Raw genomic sequence first — 25,734 nt, forward strand, 5'->3', positions numbered from 1 at the left:
GGACTATAACCATGAAGATATAAGTCTGCCTAGGAGCTGCATCCACAAAACGGTAGAATATTTTCTAATCAAGACTCTTTGCAAAGTTGCTTATTTTGGATGCATTAAGGCTATTAAAAATTCTTGCAAAGGTGTACAAAGCCTTTAAGTTTTCTGAATTGAACTGTTACACTGTATATATACATTTCTCTACTCTTATGTGACCCAGTAATAGAGCGGGTAGCAGTAGTTCCCGGTCATTGACCTTTAAAATAGTCAGCAGCAGGGGCGTAACTAGGAAAAACTGGGCCCCATAGCAAACTTTTGACTGCTCCCCCTCCGCTGGGTATCACACAACCCCCCCCCTTGTAGATAGTGCCTCCCTATAGATTCCTCCACACAGCGCCCCTCTATAGATAGCACCATACACAGCCCCCTGTAGATAACGTTTTACAGCCCCAATCCCCCTGTAGATTACGCCATACAGCCCCCTGTAGATTATGCCATACAGCCCCCTGTAGATAATGCCATACAGCCCCCCTGTAGATAACGCCATACAGAACCCCCCAGTTAGATAACGCCATACAGACCCTCCTGTAGATAACGCCATACAGACCCTCCTGTAGATAACGCCATACAGAGTCCCCCCAGGTAGATAACGCCATACAGACCCTCCTGTAGATAACGCCATACAGACCCTCCTGTAGATAACGCCATACAGAGTCCCCCCTGTAGATAACGCCATACAGAGTCCCCCCTGTAGATAACGCCATACAGAGTCCCCCCTGTAGATAACGCCATACAGCCCCCCTGTTGATAACGCCATACAGTCCCCCTGTAGATAACGCCATACAGTCCCCCCAGGTAGATAACGCCATACAGACCCCCCTGTAGATCACGCCATATAGACCCCCCCTGTAGATCACGCCATCCAGAGTCCCCCCTGTAGATCACGCCATACAGAGTCCCCCCTGTAGATCACGCCATACAGAGTCCCCCCTGTAGATCACGCCATACAGAGTCCCCCCTGTAGATCACGCCATACAGAGTCCCCCCTGTAGATCACGCCATACAGAGTCCCCCCTGTAGATCACGCCATACAGAGTCCCCCCTGTAGATCACGCCATACAGAGTCCCCCCTGTAGATAGGGGATGCATGTCTTTTGTAGGAACAACCCCTTCAGTGGCGTCTCGCTGCTAGCGGAGCCTCCGGCCATGGGGGGGCCGTGCCGGCGGGTGGCACGGGCACCCTCATGCTGCAGGCCCCGTAGCAGCCGCTACGGCTGCTATAGCGGTAGTTACGCCACTGGTCAGCAGAATTCAGGCCATTGTTTGCAGCGGCCTGTATTGTGCATATGGCTCAGTAGACAGGTAGGGAGTACTTCTATTGCTCAAAAGTATTTTACTGGATAATGAGCAATGATCGCTTAATAGTATGACTGTGGATAAAGAGGCTCAATTCCTAAAAATATGGAAGCCTAGGTTAGATTCATCTGGAACGGTTTTGGGACTTTATCACAAGTATTCTGTTATGACTCTGACAGACTTTCCTTCCTCCTCTCATTCAGGTGATTACTGTATTTGCTTTCATTTTCTTTCTTTATTCTTTACCGCCCCTTTTTTTTTCTTAATTCTCTATTCTTTTGTCCCCAATGCAACTTGGTCCTTTCTACGTGGACCTTAGATATTTACCGTTTTCTTGTGATCCTATGAATGCATATTGACTTCAAGTGTATTTTTGTAATTATACTGTTCGCTTTTATTGTAAAACAAAGCATTTTAGTTAAATGCAAGTGTTGGCTCATTTTAAAAATGGTGGACTTAGTCCGTCGCACATTAATTTTACTACAAATTGCTGCGGATTTCAGCCTTTCGGCTTGTAGAAGTGAGGCATGTGGTTTCAAAGTGCTTCATCTGCACAAGCCGCATGGCCGCATGATAATCCCCGGTAAAACCATATGCATTTTTGCAGCACGCTTCTCGGCCGTACAGTACACAAATGTAGCACAGCCGCTGCGAGTACGGGCACTCATACTTTAATATATTTCATAAATGTACAGTAAATCCAGACATGTGCCACCTATTAAATTGATGGTTCTGAACCTCTTTAGGGTTGGTGAACATTTTTGACACTTGAAGGGCTAGAAAAATCATGCTTGTTCAATTTGGGGGAAAAAACGCCCTAGAGGTGATATTATTAACATATATAAGTATATGTGTGGTCAATACAAAGAACTAGCACATAATCTGTTCTTTCCAAGGACTCTACAAAGGACAAATGGACATTCATTGCGTGTGGAAGAAAGACGTTTCAGAAATCAATATAGGAAAGTGTTCTTTACAGTTAGAGTAGTCAAAGTATGGAATGCCCGACCCCAAGAGGGAGATACTATGTCAGCATTTATATAAAGTCTAGATGTTTTTTTATGGGTGAATAGCATTGAGGGTTATAACTAATCTGGCAATGAATGGCATGTAATTGATTGAGAAAGGTTGAACTTGATGGACCTGTGTCTATTTTCAACCTATGTAACATACAAGGGCCGAATAGCACAATTGGGGGTAACTTGGCTCTTTATTTCTTTTAACATGGCTAAAGAAAATGATCAAATCTGACAACCTAGTTTGAACCTGTGTTGAGATCTATGGAAAGAAGCAGGAATGTTGCCATTTTGTTGGGAAACCCATTTCTATACTCAGCATTTAAAGGGGTTTTCCCATCTTGGACAATTATGGCATATCAACAGGATATACCATAAAAGTCCCACATCTGGAATCTGCACCTATCTCTGAAACGGGGCCCCCTAAACCCCGTTCTATCTTGCTCCGCTCTCGCGGCCTCCCGGCCACTTCCTGGTTGGGTGGGAGGGAGTTACAGAAACAGCCAAGCTCACTGAGTTACGCTGTTTCCGTAACTCCCCTAAAAGTGAATGGGAGTTACTGAAACAGCGTGGCATGGCCAGCTACGCTGTTTCCGTAGCTACCGAGTTCTGAAAACAACGTAGCTCGCCGTGCTACGCTGTTTCAGTAACTCCCATTCACTTCTTAGGGAGTTACGGAAACAGCGGAGCCGAGTAAGGTAGAACAGGGTTCAGGGGGCCCTGTTCCAGAGATAGGTGCGGATCCCAGAGGTGGGACCCACATCTATATGACTTTTATGGCATATCCTGTGGATATGCCATAATTGTCCAAGATGGAAAAATCCCTTTAAGTTTGACTGTGCATCTATCGAACTACTGTAACATATTTTAAAATCTAATTGCATTTACTTCATCTTAGAATTCTCATAAACTTGAAATATATTGATTTTTTTATTTAAATTAAAATTGATTATAATCGTGGTATATGTCCATTCATATGTTCTAGGCTTTAAAAGCTACTGTGATCGCTATGGAGAAAGTATAAAACGGGTTTTGGCAACTTTTGGACCAGTTCCAACTTTTTCAGGTGAAGTTGCGGTGAAAATTGACCAGGTATGTATAAAGTTCTTGAGTATTATGCTCTTGTATATATTTATAATTATACCCAGTTCCTTTCACAGCCCAATGGTATATTTAAACTGAACACCTCTGAACACATTTCGCTTTTAGGTCCAAAGTTTCTGTGCTGATTCATTTCATAATATATCTTTATAGGGGTTGACCACAGTGTTTTCTGATACAGAGCTTCAAGTCCCCTATAAAGCCATGTAGCTTAATTTATAAAATTCTGGCTCCCTGTAGCTACCACTAGGGGGAGCTGCAGGGAGCTTTCTGTATATGCAGGCAGCCCCATCGAAGATATTTATGGCATATCCACAGGATATGCCGTAAATGTCTAATAGTTGTGGGTCCCAAACCTGGGACCCACATCTATCTCTAGAACTGGGGTCACCCAATACCTGTCCTGCCTAGTAAGGCACCAGACGAAGAGTCAATGGAGAGGTGGCCGTGCATGTGTGCAGCTTTCTTCATTGATTCCTATGGGAGTTAGGGAAACAGTCGAGGAAAATAACCCTTTAACTCCGTCTACATGAAGGGAATCTGGAGCTCTATAACCAAAAAATGAAGTTCATACTGCTGTTCATGTTTTTTTCAGTTTTGGGCTGTAAAGAATACATTTGCATTGAACACTTTCTACATATATTATTTATTCATTCATGCATGTATTTATTTCTAGTACGATTTCAGCCAATAAGTAAAATTTTCATCTATGATTACTGCAGAAATATATATTGAAGAGTTAGGGGGCTGTCAGTCTCCCTGTAAAATCCTAAACAAACTGCATTGCAGCTGGTTATGTTTTAACCTCTAATCCATCTAACATCTGTAGCCAAAATAGATTATCCTTTACCCACTATTCTTGAGTTTTATTCCTAAATGTCATTAGCGCTTTATCGGACACTTACACTGTCACATGATCTATGCTACTGAAAAGACAGTGTTACTTTTTTTTAAGTACATTCCAGATCAAGCATAAACGTTTTATATCAAATATTTCCAAAAAATTCTACATTGAAAATATACCCTGGGCAGATATACTAATACTATCTTATGTTTTAGACCATGTAAACTGAAACACGGCAGTAAGAAAATGCACCAAATGTATCACAGTGGTGTGTATTGTTTGATAAATGCTAGACACTTCTCTGCCTTATACCACCTATTAGTTGGCTTAGTTTACGCCAGCTTTTTGAGCCAGACTAGACACACAGGATTGATTTACTTTTGAATCAAAGGCTAAGTTTACACATTGTGGCCACTGCACTTCGTTTGCAAACCGCGACTTGCATGTCTTCGTGGCCGCAACAGCCTTAACATCATTTAAATAGAACTGTTCCAGCAAAAGTAAGGTGGCTAAAAGTTCTCAACAAGCAGCACAGCTATGCCGCAAATAAAATAAATTCCTAAAGAGATATTAATGTTTTTTAAATATATCACTCTGTAAAGGGTTACAAAACTATTTTTAAGACTCTAAGATCACAAACCTCAGTGAAAGCCATTATCTCCAAATGGAGAAAACTCTGTGTTGAATCTTCTGAGACTTCATAGACCTCAACAACCAATGATGAGGCCGAAGCATTGCCATGTTCTGACTGGTAAGGCCCCAGAAGAAAAACTTTGACATGCCCTGCATTAACGTATAATGATATAAAAACAATTAGATGTGTTTTTTTAAATTATAATTTACTATCCTCTAAAAGACCACAACACAAATAAATGCATTTAGCTGCAGTAATTGTAGGTGTATAATATTCATGGGTAAATAAAAAGATCTCTTCTACTTGTAAATTGTCAGACATATAACCTGGATAAATATGTCAGTGAATCTTTGTAAATTTCACTTAGAAAGAGGACTGCAGAGTTGTAAGGGTCAGTTCACACGGCGGATTTTGCTTGGCGGGTCCCAACCTAAAGTCCGCCGCAGAATTATTCCTGCCATCGGCAGGAAGATTCCTCCTCCCATTCACTTCAAAGGGAGGTTTGGGTGGAATTCACCCAAAGATCGGGGAGGACGCTTCTTTTTCCTGCTAGCTGAAAAAAATAAGTTAGCGGGAAACAAAGGCGTTCAGATCCCTTTGAAATTAATTAAAGGCTTAATTTTGTGGTGGAATCTGCGGCGGAATCTGCCCCGGATCTTTGGCCCTGGGTCGCACTGGGGTCGCAGCAGTCGCAATTGCAACCAGGCCGCGATTGGGACCGGGCCGTGGCCCCCCTGTCTATAGAAACTTACTATAGTAACTGGGGCCTATGTCATAAAATACATGGGCCCCTGTTATTATAGTAACGACACAAATACTTACCCTCCTTCCTGAGTGCAGCGGAAGTCCTGACGTCTTCTCGCGTCATGACGCTGTGCGACGCGACATGACACTGTGCATGACGGCACGAAGCTTGATGGTGTTGGGACATCCGCTGCACCGAAGAGCTGGGTAAGTATAACATCATTACTTCTTCTGGGGTCCTGTATCTAAGCCTGCCTTGTGGTAAGCTTGGATACAGGGTCCAACAGACAGCATCACACATGGGTTTAGATACAGCGCCCATGTGTGATACGGTCTGTTGGACCATGTATCTAAGCTTACCACAAGGCAGGCTTAGATACAAGACCCCAGCAGACCGTAATCTTATATACAGTATAAGATTACGGTCTGCTGGGGTCCTGTATCTAACTAAGCCTGCCATGTTGTAGGCTTAGATACATGGTCTAACAGCCAGTATCACATATGGACCCTGTATCTAAGCCTACTAAATGTGTTACTATTGTGGGTTTTTTTTGTGTTTGTCATTCTTTACAGGCTTGGTTGTTGGACTACGTTGGATTCGAGGACTACTTCGATGACGGCTTTTTTTTATTTTCAATAAAATGGTTAATGAGGGTTGTGTGTTTATGTTTTTTTTATTTCAATAAAATATATTTTTTCTATACCTTTTGTATTTTCTTTTAAACTTCATTAATACCGCCTTTAGTAATGGCCGCTGGATGATTGACAGCATCCATTACTAAGGCAGGGCTTAGAGTTAGCCGGTGCAGAGGCTGGGTACGATCCAGTACTCAACGATCTGCAGCGATGGCCGAGCACTGCGGCGGCCGCAGGCTGGTATTATTAAGCTGGGAAAGGCCACAAACAGTGGCCCTTCCCACCCCGGTAATGCTAGGCTGCTGCTGCTGCTATGATGTATATGGCTGGTTACCAAAAATGGGGGGGACCCCACGTCATTTAAAAAAAAAAAAAAATGTAATAAATGTCGTGTGGTTCCCCCCCCCTCACCATTTTTCATAACCAGCCAGATACAACATCGCAGCAGCAGTCTAGCATCACCAGGATGGGAAGGGCCACAGTTTTTGGCCTTTCCCAGCCTAATAATACCAGCCTGCGGCCGCACCAGTTCCTAGCCTACGCTACACATGGTCGGGACTGGATCGTACACAGCTCTTCCCGGTACCCCAGGTGGCGGTGGATACCGGGGTAATAGTGGGGCTTAGTGTTAGCCTCTGCAACAGCTAACACTAAGCCCTGTCTTAGTAAAGGACGCTGTCAATCAACCAGCAGTCATTAATAAGGCGGTAGTAATGAAGTTTAAAAGAAAATACAAATGATGTAGAAAAAATATTTTATTGAAATAAAAACCCCCACACAACCCTCATTAACAATTTTATTGAGAATAAAAAAGCCGTAATCAAAGTAGTCCTCGAATGCGATGTAGTCCAACAAATACACCAAAAACACAAATACACCCCAAAAATTTGTAACACATTAAAAAAGCAAAACAAATATTATACTTACCTTTCCTAGGTCCATCGCTGGAGCCGCAATGTCAGCGAGCTGGACCCTACATCTAATCCTATCATGTGTGATACTGTCTGCTGAGCCACTGTATCTAATCCAATCTATAGCTATAGGGTCTTAGTGCTATAGCTCTCTCATACATATATTACACACACACACACACATACATTTACATACATACATACATACATACATACATGCACACACATTTTTTTGGCGGCAGTGAACATATGTTAGTACAAGAATACTTACTGCTGGGGCCCTGTATCTAAGTATCATGTACGATACTGTCTGCTGGGGCCATGTAGCTAAGCCTATCATGCGTGATACTGTCTGCTGAGACATTGCATCCAATTCTATCCAGCGGTGAAGCTATAGGAGTCTTAGTCTTATAGTATGCTATCTCTGATATGTATGTAAAAATGTATTTATTTTTCGGGGGTGGTAAATATTTGTCTTGGGGCTTGTGCCCCTGATCTTTTAAGACCCTAGCAATGCCCCTGGTGTGAACATACCCTAAGGCCTCATGCACACGTCCCTATTCTGGTCAGTATTTTGCTTCAGTATTTGGAAGCCAAAACCAGGAGCGGGTTTAAAACACGGAAGAGGTGCAAATTTTTCCATTATATGTTTTCTCTGTTTATGTTCAACTACTGGTTTTGGCTTCCAAATACTGAAGCAAAATACTGACCAGAATACTGACTTGTGCATGAGGCCTAAGGAGAAGCATGAATCTAATCCCGCCAATAATATTGTGCAGGATTTTCTCTTGATGAACTCAGTGGCAAGAAATCCAACACAGAGCATAATGTCTATTAGTGATTTTTGTACACATACTAATATATTGTCATACAAATAGTGAAGTGCATAGTTGCCACTGGAGTCTTTGAGACTATCCGTTATTGGTTTATATGGTAAATCCAATGATGACACGAGCAGAACGTGCATGTGTATAGAGGACTCGGGAGGAATAACTATCGGCCGAATAATCGTCAGCTATCTCAAGTGTCTGGCCAGTTTAAAGGTGTTGTCCAGATATGGAACGGTTTTCCATACTGATTACCTATCCACAGCTCCCGACACCTGGACCCCACACTGATCAGCTGTTCCGGCTGCCTCTGTGCGCCGTAAGTATATGGCTCCGGTCACAGTATGGCAGCCGAGTTACAGTTCTGCAGCACGGTCGCTATGCAGTGTACGGAACCATCTGCTTCTGGCTCCGAACAATGCATACCCTGCATAACATCCGGTGCCCTGAGGCAGCCAGAACAGCTGATCAGTGTGGGGTAGGGTGTTGGACCCCCACCGATCATATACTGATGCCCTATCCTGTAGATAGGTCATCAGTATAAAAAAACAAAATGGACCTACTCATTGCAACATTCTCTTTGACGTGTTGCTAGTTGTGCATCATATCCAGATTGTAGGATGGGGACCGTATCTTGGGTTATATCCATATGAAACAACTTAACAAGAGCTGATTTAATCCATATTTCTTTTTTGCAGGCATTGTGGGAGGACCAGACTGATAAACCTGATCATCTTAAGACACAGAGAGAATGGAGAGATGCGTGTCTGAGTCACCTAGCCAAGCTGAAGAAAGAGAAGAAAAAGAATTAATTAATGTTTGCCTCCCAATGATTCAGAGTGTCATTCAGTGCGCGTTTCGCTCATCCCCTGCCCTTTGGCTAGAATATACGCGTTTGCTGCCAGAAAGGCAATGCAGTGTATTATATTACAGCAAAAAGTATACAATAAATCTAGCTCGAGTGAGAAGATCATGTGTTTATAGCATTGCCTGACCCTATGGGCTCCATGTTTGATTATGTGCCCATGTATAGGACGTTTCTGTATAGTGTTACTGTAGCTTGTACCCAGGGACCGATTACCAAAAATATTGTTTTCCACTGGACAAATTTTTTACTGAATTTTTAATTTTCTTTACTGGATATTGATCTTTTCATGGGTAACCTCCCTTTTACTAGCTGCTAGCAAGACTATGGAATGGTTTTCATTCTTTTTATAGCCCTGGGATGATTATATAGTATAAATACCTGTCACAACACATACTATTAGTTTCTTCCTGCACCTTTCTTGTGACCAGAGAGGTAGTACAGAATTGAAATGGCTTCCACAACTAAAGTCTCCTTAAAAAGGGTTCTCAAGGATTGAAAGAAAGTGTGTGATCTATTTTTTTCAAAAACATCACAACGCTTGTCCATGGGCTATTGCATGATAACCATTGTCAATAAGTTCTAGTAGGGCATATGGATGGCAAAAAGTGGGGTGAAAGCCAATGCAAACAGTGGCTATTTATCAATGCACACATGTATTTTATGGTCACCCATTCATTTAAATACTCCTCCGGTGGCCGCACACACTACATGGGTGTAAGCAAACCCTTAACTGGTTGGCCTGGATCAATACAAACACTTGTTCCCTTAGCTGGAAGTCCTGAATACGTGACCTATCTCTCATATTTAAAGACTACATTTTGGAAAATTGCTGATTTTGGCAGGAGGGTTTAATGATTGCTGCGCTAAACTCTGCGATGACCCATGCCACCAGTGGTGTACTGAAGCTGAACACTTTTACCAGTCAACAAGCTAGATCTGTCATTAACCCAGTCAAGCTTTCTTCAATGTAATATGGCACTTATACTGCACATTCTGACCATGAGGTGAAAATAAGTATATAAAAATATTAAATAGTTATCATCTGCTTACTTAAATTGGGATGCATATTCTTAAGAGAGACTATGCACAAAAAAAAAAAAAAAAAAAAAGCTTTCTCTCTATCCTGAATGTCACTCAGAATTCCTTTTACCCTGGAAGGAGTTTCCTGCTGTACTCACTGTTGCCCCCTGCTGAGTAAGATCATGTTTACAATGCTGTATCTTTGGTCAGTGTTCCCACCAGCAAAATCCAGGTAATTATCTTTTGGGGTATCCTTTTATTTGCTAAAATAGAGAGAATACGGACTGAACATATGGCTGTGTAGATAAGCACTAATTAAATTTTTATGACCTGCCAAGAAGAGTGGGGGAAGGGACAACAGCTCTGAACACATTTCTGGGTCAGTGGATCTTTTCAAGTTTATTCACTGTTGCCTTCACAAATTGAGTATCACAGAACATTTACGATATTGTGTGTACTTTCAAAAGTTTACACTCCCATTAAAGATAAATGTGATTTTCCTTCTGTGTTATCTAATTTTTCTATGCCACTCACAGTCATACCTCCCAACTTTAAAGTATCACAAAGAGGGACAATTTTTTATTTTAAGCCATGCCTCTAATCCCACCCAATCGCCACCCATACACACCCGATTCAGCTCTCACAGTATCATGCTCCCATAGTGCCTCCCACACAGTATAATACCAAATAGCTGCCCCTACACAGTATAATACCAAATAGCTGCCCCTACACAGTATAATGCCCTCTAGCTGCCACCATACAGTATAATGCCCCATAGATGCACACATACAGTATGATGACGAACGGAAACCATTAGCAATGTTTCCGTCACCATTGATATCAATGGTGACTGAAACGGAAGCTGTGGTTTCAGTTTGACTTTCCGTTGGGGAACCCCGGAACGGAAAGCCAACGCTGATGTGAACAGGCCCTAAGGCTTCTTTCACACTAGCGTTTCTATACGTTTATCTGTCTTCCGTCAGAGGAAGAGAGGATCGATACGGTAAACGGAAAGCAACGGTTCCGTTAGAATTACCATTGCCTTCAATGGTAATTCTTTTGTATCAGTTGCTTTCCGTTTGTCTCCGTTCGCTAAGTTTCCGTTTTTTCTTTTAAGGAAACAAAAGTGCAGTCTGCAGAACTTTTATTTCCATTCAAAAGAACGGAAACCTAGCGAATAGAGACAAGCGGAAAGCAACTGATACAAAAGAATTAACATTACATTCAATGGTAATTCTAATGGAACCGTTGCTTTCCGTGTAACGTATCAATCCTCTCTTCCTCTGATGGAAGACAGATAAACGTATATTAATGCTACTGTGAACTTAGCCCAATACAATTAAGATATTAATAATATTTAAAAGGAAAAAAAAAACCCTGCTGGTCTTTGAACCAGCAACCAGGTATATGTAAGGCAGACAAGCTGACCACTACACTATAGAAGATGTCATATTCAGTTCATGCCGAACATAGTAGTTGGGGGTTTAGTCAATAATGACAGGCACTATCTCAGTCTATCCTGCCAGCAACTTCTGTCTGTCTGTCTGCTGCGTATGGGTGGTGACTGGTCAGAAACTCACAATCAGACTGGCTGCCGCATGCAGTGTGCACTGGGAGTGACTAAGAGACTCACCAGTCACAGCCCCGCTTGTAGCTTTCCCACGATAATTAAGCACAGGAAAGCTACAAGCGCGGCTGTGACTAGTGAGTCGGACACTCAATCCACCCGCACCCCCTGTCTGGTCTCTGGACATGAGGTCAGGACCAGGTGACTCACACGTTACTGGTACCGGCACCGACTCAATGATGGTCTGTGTGTCTGTGACTGAGGTCACCCCAGTCAGAGACAGTTGGAAACCCTGCTCCCCGGACACAATGCTACTATAAGTGCTGTGCTCGTCAAAGCCATTGACAGTACTGTCCATATATGGACAGTGACGTCAGTGGCTAATCCTTGAGCGGAATCCCCGTTGCCGACTCTGGCCGGGGATTCCGCTCATAAATGGACAGTACCGTCAAGGGCTTCCCCGAGCACAGCGCTTAAAGTAGCACTGTGCCCGGGGAGCCCTCGGCGAGAGGAGGACCTCCCTCTGCTCCTCCACTATGAACTAATTCTGAAGCAGGGAGCTGATGGTTCCCTGCTTCAGAATTAGTTTGACAGCGGGACATACCCCAAGCCGCCCAGGACAGCGGGACACCGCCCGGAATACGGGACTGTCCCACTGAATCCAGGACGGTTGGGAGGTATGCTCACAGACGCATCAAATTTTATTGTATGTGCAAATATGTCGGGGTGACACTGTTTTACTATTTGTTTAAAAATCATAAGATCAAATGGACATTCATCAATTTGGTCAAAATAGGTAGAAATGGCTGTGTGCTGTCTAACTAGGTCAGTCCAAGACAGACTTAAGTTAAATTACAGACACTTAAAGGGGTATTTCCATCTCAGACATTTATGGGATAACCACAGGATATGCTATAAGGGTCTGATAGATACAGATCCCACCTCTGGGACCCGCAACTATGTCTAGAATGGGGGTTCCCCCGACCCCCGTCATGCTTGATGAGTTGGCTGACAGCCACCACCTCCAGGAGAAGGAAGAATGGAGAGGAGGCTGCACATGTGCACAGCTCTATCCACTCTGTTCTATGGGAGTTACAGTCAAATCCTAACAAGCATGCTCAACATAGGTGTGGGTCCCAGAGGTGGGACCTACCTCTATTACAATTTTATTGGAAATACTGTGGATATAACATATATATATGTCAGAGATGGGAGTACCCAAATAAGCAAGGTTGGCAAGAAGAGAGGGCAGATGGTGGAACACATAACTAAATGATTAGACTACACACACACTATTTGTAGTCTGACTGTAACCATGGAGATACATAGGTCTGCATAGGAGTGGTATGTACAAGATGGTAGTAGGGGATGGGGGACTGCTGGACCACCTCCATACACATTAGATTGTTGCCGATCCATCTCGAAGTTTCTGACCTAAGCATAATACTGTATGTCCAAAGAACATGAACCTCCAAAAACATAATAGGAGTAATATTAATATGTACAGTACCTGTTCCATCTTGTGCAATGCCAATTATTCACATCTGTATCTTATTCATTTCTGCGTATCAGTTGTCAGTGAGCGGAATTCTGCGTCTTTACATTGTAATATTTGCAGAAAATTTCAACAGGAATATAATCCTTTTGTCAACTTTATAACCATAACCGTAATGCACATTATGTTCAGTCGTTAAACAAATAATCCTCCTTGTTTAGTCACGTCCAGATTGAAACTTGCAACTATGGTAAAATGGATTCAATGTAGTTGAAGTACGGTAATTAATTTCTTCTTTCATTGTTTAAAGCAGTGGTCCTGTTACTGTGGAACCCTAACCTATCCATATTCAGTACATGTTGTCAGTATAGTTCGTACACTAGGATATGCTATCACTGATCGGTGGGGATCTGCCCGCCTTCATCCCCACCGATCCTGAGAATGATTATGATGAAAATAACCCTTTGAAGGAGAACTCTTTTTCATATATCCCTTCGACAACCATTCCTCCGCTGTGTTCTGGTAGTACCAAAGGGATTATGGGCCTCTTACCAATTGATCTTTTTTCATTTCATCTGTTCTAAAAAAAATAAAAACTTAATTCGAATTGTTTTTTTAAGGTACAATTTCTTCTTGATTTATAGGGGTTTCCAACCTAGAAAAATTTTCCTGTGTCTCCCATTGACCTATATACAGTGAAGGAAATAAGTATTTGATCCCTTGCTGATTTTGGAAGTTTGCCCACTGTCAAAGACATGAACAGTCTAGAATTTTTAGGCTAGGTTAATTTTACCAGTGAGAGATAGATCATATAAAAAAAAATAAAAAAATCACATAGTCAAAATTATATATATTTATTTGCATTGTGTACAGAGAAATAAGTATTTGATCCCTTTGGCAAACAAGACTTAATACTTGGTGGCAAAACCCTTGTTGGCAAGCACAGCAGTCAGACGTTTTTAGTAGTTGATGATGAGGTTTGCACACATGTTAGATGGAATTTTGGCCCACTCCTCTTTGCAGATCATCTGTAAATCATTAAGATTTCGAGGCTGTCGCTTGGCAACTTGGATCTTCAGCTCCCTCCAAAAGTTTTCGATGGGATTAAGGTCTGGAGACTGGCTAAGCCACTCCATGACCTTAATGTGCTTCTTTTTGAGCCACTCCTTTGATGCCTTGGCTGTATGTTTCGGGTCATTGTCGTTCTGGAAGACCCAGCCACGAGCCATTTTTAATGTCCTGGTGGAGGGAAGGAGGTTGTCACTCAGGATTTGATGGTACATGGCTCCATCCATTCTCCCATTGATGCGGTGAAGTAGTCCTGTGCCCTTAGCAGAGAAAAACCCCCAAAACATAATGTTTCCACCTCCATGCTTGACAGTGGGGACGGTGTTCTTTGGGTCATAGGCAGCATTTCTCTTCCTCCAAACACGGCGAGTTGAGTTAATGCCAAAGAGCTCAATTTTAGTCTCATCTGAGCACAGCACCTTCTCCCAATCACTCTCAGAATCATCCAGATGTTCATTTGCAAACTTCAGACGGGCCTGTACATGTGCCTTCTTGAGCAGGGGGACCTTGCGGGCACTGCAGGATTTTAATCCATTACGGCGTAATGTGTTACCAATGGTTTTCTTGGTGACTGTGGTCCCAGCTGCCTTGAGATCATTAACAAGTTCCCCCCGTGTAGTTTTCGGCTGAGCTCTCACCTTCCTCAGGATCAAGGAGAACCCACGAGGTGAGATTTTGCGTGGAGCCCCAGATCGATGTCGATTGACAGTCATTTTGTATGTCTTCCATTTTCTTACTATTGCACCAACAGTTGTCTCCTTCTCACCCAGCGTCTCACTTATGGTTTTGTAGCCCATTCCAGCCTTGTGCAGGTCTATGATCTTGTCCCTGACATCCTTAGAAAGCTCTTTGGTCTTGCCCATGTTGTAGAAGTTAGAGTCAGACTGATTAATTGAGTCTGTGGACAGGAGTCTTTTATACAGGTGACCATTTAAGACAGCTGTCTTTAATGCAGGCACCAAGTTGATTTGGAGCGTGTAACTGGTCTGGAGGAGGCTGAACTATTAATGGTTGGTAGGGGATCAAATACTTATTTCTCTGTGCACAATGCAAATAAATATATATAATTTTGACTATGTGATTTTCTTTTTTTTTTTTATATAATCTATCTCTCACTGGTAAAATTAACCTAGCCTAAAAATTCTAGGCTGTTCATGTCTTTGACAGTGGGAAAACGTACAAAATCAGCAAGGGATCAAATACTTATTTCCTTCACTGTATAGGTAAGAAATGTTCCAGGTCGGAAAACCCCCTTTATGTAATGTGAGCAGATAGTAAACCACTATGACCGTCCATCACAGACCAATGTGTCACATAGAGATAAGGATCTAATGAAAACTTGCGTGTTAAAGCTAGGGTTAAGGACTTTAACCTCTTCACGCGCTGCGCCGCAACTGTACTTCCCGCATCAGGACGTACAGTTGCGGAGTAGTTCCCGGCGCACACTATCTTAACGGACAGTGTCCGGGAACCGGGAGGTCCGCTGTCCCCGACACTCCAGTCTTGCCGGTCAGCGGACCATCGCCGCTGATTTTGGCAATTAACCCCATAAATGCGGCGACAGATTGCGTTCGCCACATTTAAGGGGTTTGAAGCACATCGGCAGCCCCCACAAAGTGATTGTGGGGGCTGCCGTTGCTTGTCGTGGAATAAGGGGCAACTACTGAAGTGGAATCCCCATGTGGCCGGTGATTCCACTTCAGGAAAAGCCCCTGTCGTATGTGTCCATTTATGGACACTGAACGTTACTGGCTTCTCCTGGTGTGGAATCCCCGGTCACAGAGTGTTCAGGGATTCCGCTTCAGGATTTGCCCCTGATGTCACTGTCCATACATGGACAGAGACATCAAGCACTCTGTCCAGGAGCGGAATCCCCGAACACACGGGGGTTCTGCTCCTTCAGGGAGCTAAAGTGGGGCTAGCACATAGCAGAGCAGGGAGATACCTCCCTACTCTGCTATAGTGGCGTCACTACAGCAGTAGCAGCCACAGCCGCTGCTAGCTTTTAAAACAAGCAGGAGAAGGGAGCCAGCGCAGCGTCCCCTTTCACCTGCTGTACACGCCGGCCCTGCCACACAGTACCCCTGTATAAGGGCACCCCCACATTGTAGAAACTTACCTGCAGCATACAGAGCTTCGTCCGAATGGCATAAACTCCTACTCCTCCCATGCGCTCTGCGCTGTGAGGAGAGAGCGAGCGACGGTAGACACGGCCGTCACTCGGGACACATTCCAGTGATGGCCGTGTATTACCCGGCCCCATAGACTTCTATGGGAGCCAGGGTGGCCGGGTGAACGGCCGAAAATAGGGCATGTCCCATTTTATGACGGTCGTATGAATAGCCCCATTAGGGGTATATTGTTCCTACTGCGACCGGGTGACGGACGTTTTATGAACAGCCGTCACCCGGCCAGGAAGCCCTGTCGTGTGAATAAGGGCTTAGGCAGAGACTTGATCGAAAAACAATCCAAGTTCTGTAAACTGATAAGTGGCAACAGGTTGTATCGTAAGGCAGAATGGGACTAGACTACTGGCATGTAGCTCAATAGTCTAGAAATCAAGAAGTGCAAGGTCCAGGCTTGTATAGGAGCCAGAAGGGTGAGATCAATCAGGTAATCAAGGCAAGGAATTTTCAAGAACTAAAATTAAGAGAAACTAGAAAGCAGATTCAGCAGTAGAGCTGTCCAGTGAGAAGAGCTGCTGCCTGGGACACAGGAGTTTCTGGGTTTATATCCTGACAAAAGAAGTACTATAATAATCTTTGCAGACCCCAATACTGGCTTTTTCAAGAGGGGATCACTGTTCTTGGTGTAGTTGTGGAGGCGATATGAGAAAGGCTTAACTCAGCCAAACAACTTTTTCCTGACCTTCATCAGGTTAATTTCGTTTTCCTTATACAGTATATTCATCATTGCAAATTTCACCATGTTTACTTTTTCATTTTTTTCATAGAAACTCTCGAAAAAACACAACTAAAAAATAATCTCTACTAAATGCTCTTTATGGTAATGGACAGGTCCCAATCCAAGAGCATGATGCAATTGTAATGCAAAAGTGCCAAATTCAGTCAGGTGGGTCAACTGCCGAGCTAGGAGATTATATAGTGATGTATATTCATTATCAGGACACTGCAGTAATGTTATAGTGTGTGTATGTAGCTGCACATAAAGATATAACTATATCGCTAGTGCAGTGTAAATGAATGGAGAGGAGTGCATGACACTGATTGGTCAGCGTCATACACTCCCCTGTACAACGCCCACTTGGTCTAAAGTAAAACACGCCCACTTGGGCATTAAGAAACTCATTAGCATAAAGCTAAAAATCTCTCATAAAATGGTTTAAAATAGATTGTTTTTCTAAATAAAAAGCATTACTGTCACCTACATTACAGCGCCGATCTCCTTATGTAGGAGATAGGGCACTTATAATGTGGTGATAGAGCCTCTTTAACCTTAAACATAATTTTTCATTTCCTGCTTATAAAAGACCAGCAGAGTTTCCCGGCTTCGCACGGGTCTATTTGTTTGTTGTTTGTGTTTGTGGCTAAAAACTTTTTTCCTACTCATTTGAAGCCGACATATTCAACAAAGTAAAACTTTTACTACAAAATCCACAGAGAAGTGGCGAATATGGGACGACTAATCTTTTGTAAATTTCAACATCGGCCATGCACACAACCTGCTGCACTTTGATCTTTTTTAGACTGCAGTCATGCCCCAGTCTGCTGTGGAGTTCTAGCAGCTTGCTGTTGACAATGACATATTTTGTCAGCCTGGAGACGAGCTTAGGTCTGCTTGGAGGTTTCAGCAGCTCGGGCAGCAGCCATGCACTTTGCTGCAAGTGTCTTTCGTTCAAGTGCAGGTTCCTTTTTGGACGCATGACTGGTCTGAAAGGGGTTCAATTTATGAGAATGCTGAAATCCAGTATAAGTACAGTCCGTTCACGGCAAGTAAAGAAAGATGGCTGCATTGTTATGGAAACCCAATGTAAAACAAAAATGGCTGGATTGTTATGGGAACCAGGTGTAAAACTGTGTGTATGTGAGTGAGGATAAGAATGAAGGACCTGCGAGCTTCTATTGGCTAATACAGGTCAACTGATGTGATATGAAGGTCCTTGATGTGGAAGCCAGTGGTGCCATATTTGCTTTTGTGAATATGTAAAGAACGGTAGGTCCTAGAGAGCTGAAACCCAGTCGAAACCTTTGAAGCACGTGATTTGCTTATGTCCCAAATTTGGTGCAGATTGGTCCAGTCATTTGGCCGTGCATAAAGAACAGACAACAGAAATAAAAAAAATTCTATATAGAGATAGCATGACCATGTATTTTGCATTGAAATGTCATAATATGGGGAGAATAAAATGCACATGACACCTTCCTGTATATTGTGATTAGTCATTGACTAATTTTCCTGACACAACAGATTTACGACAGGGTTGTACATGTTGAAAGTGGAGTAAGTTTAACAGAGTTAGTCAATGTGATATGGCAGAATCCCCATTTTACTTTGATTAAAAAAATATATCAAAATTTATACAGTCAATAGACTGCTTTAATCTGTTTCATTTACTGTGATTTTTTTTTAGCTTTGTTTTATCTTGACTTTATAGCAATCTATTTTTAGTTTATACTAAAAATAAAAAAAAGGATATAAATGGATGGTAAAAAAAAAGATGGAAAAAAAATGGAACAAAAACTTTTGTCATTTAGAAAACGGATGTCAATTAAGAAAGGCATAAATTACAAACAACAAATCCAATATAAATAAACAGATTTGTTAATAGACTGATAAAGAGACCTGTGATTAATTGTGAACATTCCTTTACTATAAAAGCAGAAATAAAATGTATTTTTTATGGTCATATAGGGGTTGTCTGGTTTGTCGTCGGAACAGGACCATGACTGACAAACAGAAACCAATGGTTTCCGTTTCCATCACCATTGATTTCAATGGTGACGGATCCGGTATCAATGGTTTCCGTTTCTCTCAGTTGTGCAAGGATTCCGTCGTTTTGCATGAATCAATAGTGTAGTCAACTGGAAATGGAAACTTTTGGTTTCTGTTTGTGTCAGTGAAGGTCCCGTTCCAACGGAAAGCTCAGACGGAACGTTGGAACGGGACCCTGGTGCAGATGTGAACGAAGCCTTAGATCTCTATAGAACCCTATTATGATCTAAGCTTGATCTAGTAGAACTGTGGGAGGTCCAGGGGTTTACAGCCATAAAAGAGATGCAAAAATATGTCCTTATCACAGCTTTTTGAGACCGGCCTTCAGCAGTCCTACATGCCAATGCCCCTTTTTTTGCATTAGCTTAGCATAACAGATGTACTAAATCTTAATAGCATTAATTTACGGTTCCATTAGATTGGCTACAAATTAAATTTACTACTAGGGTTATTGTATTAGTCAGAAGAACACCAAGAAATCCAATTTCCTGCAGTAAAACGGATACTCTGCTATCAGTACCAGCCTGTGACAAACACATTTTTTATTGACTATTCAGTCAGTCTTTGTTTGGACGACAAGGAGCTCAATATACAAATGAACACGCTCACACCCAAACCACAGATCACGCCACCTTATCTCACCTTGTGCTACTTTTTTATTAATTTTTTACAACTAACCCAAACCAAAACAAAAAGCAGTTTTATGGTGTTTTACCAGGTGTAAGGCCAGATTCACACATGTGGTTTTGATCCAGGAGTGCATCCAGAAGAAAGACTGAAGTGTCCCCCTTTTTTTGGATCCATTTCTGTGTTTGGTTTAAACATCTGCTTCAAAAACTGCCTAGGTGAGTCCAGCCTCAAGAAGGTCTTTCAGTGAGGCTAAATCCACACTCCATGAATATAGATGATGTATCTTTTAGTGGAGAATAGTTCTGTACATACAGGACCTGACAGAGCATTGTATGGGGTTACAGGCTTTCTGCCGTGTGCACGGTCCGTGATTACGGCACGGACGGGACGCAAAGTGTCATCCGCATTTGTGGTCCATGCTCACAGTAATAAGTATAGGAGCATGGTCCGTAAATGCGAAAAATAGGACATGTTCTATTTTTTCGGCTCCTTTCTATGGCCCAGACACACACCCGTAATTATACGGGAAGGTGTCCGTGGCGGATAGAAATGAATGTGTCAGTGTTTTGATCCACAATTACGGATTCGTAAATTGCGAATAAAAAGCACGGATATGTGCATGGGACTTAAGTGTATACTTGTGAACAGCAACCTACACTTTTTAGGACAGCAAATAAACACACAAACAGTAGTTCAAGGGAAACCCACAAATGTATAAAAAAGGGAAACACTTTTGTCATATTTTTGCCCCATAGAAGGTTTGCCAGACGAGGAGCAGACGGAAGACCAGTCAAAGGAACAAAATGTGCCATTTTAGAGAAATAATCCACCACTACCCAGACCGTAGTACATCCAGTTGAAGGAGGAAGTTATGTAATAAAGTCCATAGCGATATGTTGCCAATAGGTATTAGGGTCAGGCAGGTGTAGGAGCAGACCAGCAGGTTTGGAACGGGTGCACTTTTTTTTGCGGCACAGTTCGTACATGAGGAAACATAGTCCACAACTTCTCTAGGCAGCGTGGGCCACCAGTAATGACGAGATATCAAGTCAAGTGTCTTACGGGCACCAGAGGGCGCAGCCAGTTTGGAGCTGTGTCTCCCGTGGAGAATTCTCTTCTTGTCTGCAAGACGAACAAAAGTCTTTCTAGGGTGGAATGTTTCTAATTTGCCGAGGTTTAGCAGCAATAATCCTAGAGACATCTATGATATATTGAGGAATTTCTTCAGAGTCATTAGTTTTAAATGATCGAGACAGAGCATCCGCCTTCATATTTTTGTCTGCAGGATAGAAGTGGAGCAGGAATTGGAATCAGGCAAAAAACAACGACCATCTGGCTTGGCAAGGATTTAGTTGTGCTGTCTGTAGGTACGTGAGGTTCTTGTGGTCCGTATAAATAATGATAGGATGAATAGCGCCCTCCAGCAAGTGTCTCCACTCCTCTAAGGCTAACTTGACGGCCAGCAACTCCGGATCCCCGATGGAGTAGTTGCGCTCTGCAGAAGAGAATAATTTGGAAAAGAAGCCACAAGCCACCGTCTTGCCCTTGGAGTTTCTTTGAAACAGCAGTGCTCCAGCACCAACAGAAGACGCATCCACCTCCAGAAAGAACTGTCGAGAAGCGTCAGGATGATGAAGAACTGAGACTGAAGTGAAAGTACTCTTAAGGCTGGTAATTGCTGACTTTGGCGTTCACCCCTTCTTAGTGAGAACAGAGATTGGATCAGTCAGAGACGAGATGATTGGCATGAATTGCTGGTAGAAGTTTGTGAACCCAAAAAATCGTTGTACACACCGAATACCCTGTGGATGATGGATTTCACCTTCTCTGGTTCCATCTGGAGTCCACGATCGGAGACAATGTAGCCCAAGAAGGGAAGAGAGTTCCTTTCGAATACACATTTTTTGAGTTTAGCATATAGCCGAATCCCCCTTAACTGCAACAGGACTTGGCGAACATGCTTCCGATGTGTCATCAGGTCGGGTGAGTAGATTAGGATGTCGTCCAGATAGACTACCACACAGACATACAGCAGATCCCGGAAAATATGTCATTTACGAATTCCTGGAACACAACTGGTGCATTACACAGTCCAAAGGGCATCACAAGATATTCGTAGTGACCGTCTCGGGTGTTGAATGCGGTTTTCCACTTGTCACCTTTGCGGATAGGGATCAAGTTATAAGCCCCGCATAGATCCAGCTTTGTGAATACCTTGGCCCCACGAATTCTGTCGAAGAGCTCTGAGGTGAGAGGCAAGGGGTACTTGTTTTTGATCGTGAATTGGTTCAAATCTCGGTAATCGATACATGGACAAAGAGATCCATCTTTATTCTTTACTAAGAAGAATCCGGGTCCGGCTGGGGAGGAAGACTTCCGGATGAACCCTCTGTCAAGGTTCTCCTTCACGTGAGCCGACATGGCCTGGGTCTCTGGCAGGGAGAGAGGATAGACTCATCCATGGGGAGGTGAGACGTCAGGGAGCAGTTCAATAAACCAATGGTAGGTGCGATGGGGAGGAAGAATCTCTGCCTCCTTCTTGCTAAGCATGCCTGCGTAGCTGGCATAATATGTAGGTAGATCAGAGAGTGACTGAGGCAGTGGAGACAAAACACGATGAACCTGTGGCAGGCAGCGGTGAAGACACTTGGATCCCCATTGGAGGATCTCTCCAGAACTCCAGTTGAGAGTCGGTGCATATAGACGAAGCCAAGGCAGGCCCAGCAGAATAGGGATAATAGCTTTAGGCAAGACGAGAAAGGCAATTTGTTCCGAGTGGAGGACTCCGACTTGTGGTGTCAGCAGTTCAATGATGGACAAAATAGGATCGGGCACTGGTAGTTCAGTCACAGAGGCAACAGCCAGGGGTCTCTCCAGAGGGGCCTGAGCGTACTGTCACGATCCTGGGGTCTGTGGACCCACTAGGCCGCTTCGCCGTAGTAGAGTGGCAGCTGGCCAAACAGTTATGTAAAGTCAAATGCAAAGTCTTTAGTACCTGTAAGAGTCCAGACATACACGAGGTGTAGCAGAGGCTTTGGCACAGATGGAACATGACGTGGAAGATGACACCAGACGTGGCAGATTATACCAGATGTGGCAGATGACAACAGACGTGGCAGATGATACCAGACGTGGCGGATGACACCAGACGTGGCGGATGATACCAGACGTGGCAGATGATACCAGACGTGGCAGATGATACCAGACGTGGCAGATGACACACTCGACTCCAACTAAAGGCTTAGGCTCAGAAAAAAACACAGCAACAGGATATAGGATACAGGAGCAGGATTCGGGAACACTGGGAGCAGGAAACAAATAAGGGGCCATTTTCAATACGAACATGGGTAGACAACAACAACGCTCAGGCAAGAGTGGAAGGGCAGAGCCATTTTTGAAGTCCAGGGTGATCTGGGGATTGGTTAGTAAACTTTTTACATGTGCGTGCGCTGGCCCTTTATGGCCGGGGACAAGCGCGTGCACCCTAGAAGACAGTCCAGAGCAGGACGGCCACCTGTACTGGCATCTCCGAGGAGGGAAAGCCTGACAAAAAGCCAGGGGTCTGCGGTCACGGCCGTCGGAAGGTGAGGAGTGGCCATTATATATATTCCATAAGCATATGGGTAATAAGCTAAAAAAAACATTATAGATAATCAGCACAGCAAATTAGGTAGAATGTGTAGTACCTTATGAAAGTATTCACCCCCTTGGTGTTTTTCTTATTTTGTTGCATTAGAGCCTGGAATTGAAATGGATTTTACATTTGATTTTATGTGATGGACCTGGCAAAATAGTCCAAGTTGTTACAGTGGAATGAAAAAAAAGTTGTGAGTGTCTTTTGGCGGCAGGCGGTGCATGTCCTTAGTCTACCTTGACGGACTGGAGAAAGAAGCAGGGAGTTCTCGGTAAGTATGAACTTCTATTTTTTTTTACAGGTTGCTGTATATTGTGATCGGTAGTCACTGTCCAGGGTGCTGAAACAGTTACTGCCGATCGCTTAACTCTTTCAGCACCTTGGACAGTGACTATTTACTGACGTCGCCTAGCAACGCTCCCATAATTACGGGTGCACACACGTAGTCACCCGTAATTATGGGTGCACACACGTAGTCACCCGTAATTATGGGTGCACACACTTAGTCACCCGTAATTATGGGAGCCCCATTGACTTCCTCAGTCTGGCTGTAGACCTAGAAATACACATAGGTCCAGCCAGAATGAAGAAATGTCATGTTAAAAAACCAATACGCTCCGCAGCACACATAACTATGTACATGACATCTGCGGACTTCATTGCGGAATTTTGAATCTCCATTGAAGTCAATGGAGAACTTCCGCAATGAGTCCGCAACCAGTCCGCCACAGGTCCGCAACATCCATTGTATGCTGCGGACACCAATTTCCGCTCCGCAGCGGAATTTTCCGCATCGTCTAAACGAACCCTACTAAAAAGCAGTGGAAGGCAATGGATAAACGGGTCCGCTGCGGATTAACGCTGCGGAGTGTCCACAGCGAAATTCCAAAGCTATTCCGCCACGTGGGGCTTTGCCCTAAGCCTTCTGTCCGGGCACATATGTGCTGCCCTCACAGCAGGCTGTGTCATGGTTACACAGTATGATGTATTAGTATACAGGAGTATGCTAATACATTCCAAGTAAAAAATTTAGTTATAAATAAAGTTATCCCTTAGTGGGATTAATAAAAAAAAGTAACAAAAAAAGTTTTAAAAAAAAGTCATTATTTAGCATAAAATATATTTTATTGCCCCTACACTAAATAAAAACAGAAAACCTATATATATTAGGTATCTAAACAACCGTAATAACCTGAAGAATTCATCTAACAGGGTATTTAGCGTGAAACGTGAACGGGATAAAAACTAAACAAGAAAAACTATGCCGAGAATCGCTTTTTCTTATATTCACGCTGTAAAAAAAAATTCTACCTCCAAACTATGAAAAAAAAAAATACAATTTCTCCCGCATAAAAGAAGGCCTCTTACGTCCATGTCAATGAAAAAATAAAAAAGTTATGGCTGCTGAAATGCAGAGAGGTAGAAACTGAAAAATGTAGCAGGTCATTAAGGGGTTAAAGAAAACATAAGAAATAACATTTTGACTTGAGGAAAACCTGTTTTAGGGTATGTTCACACGTACACGTCCGTAACGGCTGAAATCACGGAGCTGTTTTCAGGAGAAAACAGCTCCGCAATTTCAGACGTACTGGCAAGTGCAGGTGCTTTTCGCTGCGTCCATTACGGACGTAATTGGAGCTGTTTTTCCATGGAGTCAATGGAAAACGGCTCCAATTACGTCTCAAGAAGTGACATTCACTTCTTTGACGTGGGCGTCTTTTTTACGCGCCGTCTTTTGATAGCGGCACGTAAAAAAAATGAACGTCGGCACAGAACATCGTAAAACCCATTCAAATGAATGGGCAGATGTTTGCCGGCGCTTTGGAGCCGTATTTTCGGACGTAATTCGGGGCTAAAATGCCCGAATTACGTCCGTAAATATGCCGTGTGAACATACCCTTAGTCTGACAGAGATTTGAGACGGGGACGGAGTTTCACCTTCCAGCAGGACAATGACCCTAAACATACGGCTAAACCTACACTGGAGGGGTTTAACCCCTTCCCTTTTTGGCCACTTTTGACCTTCCAGAAAGAGCCTCATTTTTCAAATCTGACATGTTTCACTTTATGTGGTAATAACTCCGGAATGCTTATACCTATCCAAGCGATTCTGAGATTGTTTTCTCATGACACATTGGACTTTATGTTAGTGGCAAAATTTGCTCAATACATTCAGTATTTAATTGTGAAAAACACCTAAATTTTGCGAAAGTTTGCAAAAATTTGCATTTTTCTCAATTTAAATGTATCTGCTTGTAAGACAGGCAGTTATACCACACAAAGTTGTTGCTAATTAACATCCCCATATGTGAGCCCAGAGCTAAGCAGAGCTGGGCAGAGGGCGTGACGGGTCTGGGCCTGCAAGGTGTCATTTAGAGGGGTATTTTGGTTATAGGTTGGTGGGTGGGTTTGAATTAGGAATTGCGCTAGGGGGTTGTGAGC

At 43.2% G+C, this 25,734-nt stretch overlaps 1 protein-coding gene across 1 annotated transcript in view; it reads left to right on the top strand.

The window, feature by feature from the left end:
• CRYL1 (crystallin lambda 1) overlaps positions 1-9,025 on the top strand; it is a 158,845-nt gene extending 149,820 nt beyond the window's left edge. Inside the window, exons 7-8 of the mRNA XM_075849995.1 lie at positions 3,346-3,452; positions 8,756-9,025. Coding sequence (XP_075706110.1) covers positions 3,346-3,452; positions 8,756-8,869 — 221 coding nt within the window. The 3' untranslated portion in view covers positions 8,870-9,025. The remainder of the gene's footprint in view (positions 1-3,345; positions 3,453-8,755) is intronic.
• The last annotated feature ends 16,709 nt before the right edge of the window (positions 9,026-25,734 follow it).

This window comes from Rhinoderma darwinii, chromosome 2 (assembly GCF_050947455.1).
Source record: "Rhinoderma darwinii isolate aRhiDar2 chromosome 2, aRhiDar2.hap1, whole genome shotgun sequence".
Taxonomy (NCBI): Eukaryota; Metazoa; Chordata; class Amphibia; order Anura; family Rhinodermatidae; genus Rhinoderma; species Rhinoderma darwinii.